Below are 4,117 nucleotides of genomic sequence, written 5' to 3'. Positions count from 1 at the left end.
ATATGCCCAGTGCTGGTAAAGTTCCTTCATTCAAATAATGAGGGGTGGGTACCTTCAAAACTACTTGCCTGTTGTGTTATACATGGACAGTGAAATATCCTGCCCTGGCCCATGATAGAGAGTTGCTTTCTTTTTCTTCATGATAGAAATAAACCAGCTCACGAGTCTGTCTTGTGTCTATGCAACCATCTGGAACAACTTATCAAAAGGTAGGCAGACATGTTTACCATGCCTTCACTGCCTCCTATACTGGCCTCAGTAGGTCACTTCTTTCCCATTTGCCAACAGATACATCTGCAGACATTCTCGTTTTTCAGCCTGAGTATTTACAGATTTAGTCAGAGGGCAGGTTTTATCAAACTCCTATATCTGTATTTATTTGTTTCGCTGTCAAGTTCCCTGTAGTTTTTGTTTGTTCACAGGCTGAGTTTGTAGCAGGTGTTTGGAACAATTAACAGAAGCAGAGAAGCCCATAGTGGGCAAAGGTTGGAAGAATATAAAACAAAAGCTTGACATTAAAAAAAAAAACAAAAAACAAGACCCTTAAATACTACACTTAAGAACTGCAGACTAGAACACACCAATAGTGCTATGATAAAAAATTAATCTCTTATAATTAAACTTTGAAAATGTACCTTGGCCAAGAAATATTAGATGAAGTATAAAAACATCGTTTTTATTAACGTATTTTATATGATTTCTTTTTACTACTAAAATCATATTCAGTAGGACTTTTAAAGCTTGAAAAATGAGACATAGATCAGATCTGTCTATACAACTGACAAAATCAGTCCATTCTATGTGCTCTGGGTTGTGAAAATTCCCATACAGAGAGAACAACCAGGAATGCTTTGAGTGTTTTTGCTATTTGCAGAAACTTATAATCAGATGGAAGGAGTCTTCTTGATTCTGTGTGGGTGACTAAGATAGTTAATTGGAGCTATGCCAAAGAGTCTTTTTCATATCAAAGCAGTTTGGAGAAAATTATATTTATTTGGATGGTTTCACACTTTGAGTTTTGATTTCATTAAAATCAGCATGAATTTACAATTATAGATTTCAAACTTATTCCATAAGCATAAATGCTAACTCATTTATGTTCTAACAAATAACACAAGCCCAAACACTTTGCCTAGAGAAGAATAACTGGGCCCAACTCTCCGTTTTTCATCATTTCACAGAAGTTTAAACAATTCTTCAAAGTAATATTCATTGACGATCCCTTAAGTGGAAGACACCAGGAGTTGATGGGGTTATATCAGTAAGGAAGATTTGGCCCCTCCCTCAAGAAGTCCCCATTTTATTTGTAAACACAGGTATATTAAACATTTAAAAAGACAATATAATAGTTGATAGACTTTTGTGCCAGGTACTCCCAGATGAAGGTGTAGTATTTAATTCTGCTGCTAGAATCATGGACAGCCTTGTCGAAATGCCACATTTTCACCAAGCCTCAAAGTATGATTAGAGAGAAGGCACAAAGTAAGCCAATAATTTTTTGAGGTGCTTAAATTCGCAGACCATCATCGGGTGGAAAATGAGTATACCAGGGAATTGCAAAGCATACTGAGAAATCTCTGAAATGAAACAAATCATCATAGTTACAATGGTCCGGGTATCCTAGGAAAGCAGAAAGTCATTTCCCAAGAATGAAAGAGTGAGCGAGAGGTAAACAAAATGAAAAACTAAGAAAGGAATTGTTTATAAGGAAGCACTAAAGGAGAAAAGAGCTAGACAAAAGCCAAAAGTGCCCTGAAATTAGTAGTCACATCTAAAATGAATGAGGTTAAGTGGATTAATGAATGGTTTCGGATTCAAATCAGCTTAAGCCCCTTCTCCTCTCCCTGAATCATCAAGGCTAAGAGCTCTCACTAACTTTCATCTTCTAACAAAGTAAGTTTAATTATCCACAAGGACCTAGGCAAGTAGTTGGTTAGTTCTCAAATTGGCCTATTGTCAGATAGATGTCAAAATGGCACTCACTCTTCTAGTCAGGCTTTCTCCAACCCCAGTCCACCTGTACTCTTCAAGGGCGCTTCATACTTACATATTTTATGGTAAGCTACTGCATTTGTCCAAGCGTAGAAGTCTTCCCAGGCTAAATAATGAGTAGATACACATAGTAGGCCTCACTATTATTGTTGACTAGAATATAGTGGTAGCACTAAACTGTATACTCTCTACCATCACTTTACCTAGTGCACTTTACATTAGGCTTTGCTGCTTATCAAAGGCGATTTGATTATGAAGTAAAATTCGTCGTGTGCGGCTATTAAGCCACCATAAATCGATAATACTCTTAGGAGAACAGACATACATCTGACTGCCTAGATATACGGCATTAAGAAGCATTCAACAATGCTTCATAAATATTGGATATTTCTCTTGCTTGTATAATAATATTCTTTTTTTAAGTTTTTAAAATTTTATTTGCATACTTTTAAAAATGTGCATTCCAATAATTAAAATCATTTGAAGAAAAAAAATGGCGCTCTGATTAAACTGCGTTACAGCCTGCAGATACCTTGGGCCAGCTTGGTTTTACTCTGGATTTCACACTTGTCCCACCCCACTTCCTCCACCCCACTTCTTCCTTCACCAACATGCAAGTTCTTTATTTCCCTGCCAGCCAAATAGACCGATGGGAGAGGCAGGCGCGGCCTTCGTTGTCAGTAGTTCTTTGATATGAAAGGGACAGCACAGTCATCTAAACTTGATCCAACCTCTTTGCATCTCACAAAGTTAAACAGCTAAAGAAGTAAAATAAGAATGTACATTCCACAATGTTTGCGGAATGTACAGTGCATATTGGCGGCGCGTGAGTCATTACGATTCGCCTGCTTGCTTCTCCTGTTCAATCGCTTCTTTGGAAGGCAGTGGATTTTTCTCTTGCGTTTCTGTCTTCTTCCGTTTCGACTTATCGAATTTCTCCATCTCAGCCATACTGGGTTTGCCAGTCATGGTTGCAGAGGAAAAGTGGAGCCAGGTGCAAGAATGAGCAAAGTCTGGTCTGCGCGGCGGCCACCACCGAGTTTCTGTATAATAATATTCTTTTTTTTTAAATTTATTTTATTGCATTTTAGGTTTTGGGGTATATGTGAAGAACATGCAAGATTGTTGCATGTTAGGTACACACGTGGCAGTGTGATTTGCTGCCTTCCTCCCCATCACCTATATCTGGCATTTCTGTCCTTGCTATCTCTCCCCAATTCCCCACCCCCTACCATCCCCCCCCATTTCCCCCCAACAGACCCAAGTGTGTAGTGCTCCCCTCCCTGTGTCCATGTGTTCTCATTGTTCAACCCCCGCCTATGAGTGAGAACATGCGGTGTTTGATCTTCTGCTCTTGTGTCAGTTTGCTGAGAATGATGCTTTCCAGGTTCATCCATGTCCCTACAAAGGACACAAACTCATCGTTTTTGATGGCTGCATAATATTCCATGGTGTATATGTGCCACATTGTCCCTGTCCAGTCTATCATCGATGGGCATTGGGTTGGTTCCAGGTCTTTGCTATTGTAGATACTGCTGCAATGAACACTCGTGTGCACATGTCCTTATAATAGAACGATTTATAATCCTTTGGATATATCTGTGTAATAATATTCTTAAGAGCACAGGTATTGTTTTTACCTTTTATATTCACTCTTAATATCCTTGCACTCTACAAAAGAACTCTTTATATACATTCCCCTCCCCCAAATCCTCCCCAGAGCACCATATGTTGAGCTAGGTTTAGCCTACCATGATATCTCTGTGTTTGACTATGGAAAGCAGGCACTGAACCAGGCAGTGCAGCCCGTGAAAACGTATGGGTTATCCCCACAAAATGAAAAAGGTGGGCCTTGTTTTGCCTGGCGAAAACAAGCCAAAACGATTTGGAATTCATTATTTGCTACTTCATAATCTGGCTAAGTCTACACCACCTGCCCATTCTAAAGTAAACATCTCTGTCCACCTTTTTCACAGACTCAGCAGCAGAACAGAGGAATTAGAATCCACCAATCTGAATTTAAATTTATTTTCACATGTTGGCTGGCTCTGCAAACTTGGATAAATACCTCCTTGAGCCTTACATTCTTTTTTCTGTAGGTTGATGATAATAGCACCTTCCCTGA

At 39.1% G+C, this 4,117-nt stretch overlaps 1 protein-coding gene across 1 annotated transcript; it reads right to left on the bottom strand.

Annotated features, from left to right (window-relative positions):
* Positions 1–2,500: 2,500 nt before the first annotated feature.
* LOC119471502 (thymosin beta-4-like) lies at positions 2,501–3,002 on the bottom strand. The gene has a single exon (XM_037739119.1). It carries the CDS (start codon positions 2,959–2,961, stop codon positions 2,827–2,829), a length of 135 nt encoding a protein of 44 aa, XP_037595047.1. The 5' UTR covers positions 2,962–3,002; the 3' UTR covers positions 2,501–2,826.
* Positions 3,003–4,117: the final 1,115 nt, after the last annotated feature.

Source organism: Cebus imitator, unplaced genomic scaffold (genome assembly GCF_001604975.1).
Source record: "Cebus imitator isolate Cc_AM_T3 unplaced genomic scaffold, Cebus_imitator-1.0 Scaffold2, whole genome shotgun sequence".
Classification (NCBI taxonomy): Eukaryota; Metazoa; Chordata; class Mammalia; order Primates; family Cebidae; genus Cebus; species Cebus imitator.
This window is presented reverse-complemented; position numbering and strand designations above follow the sequence as displayed.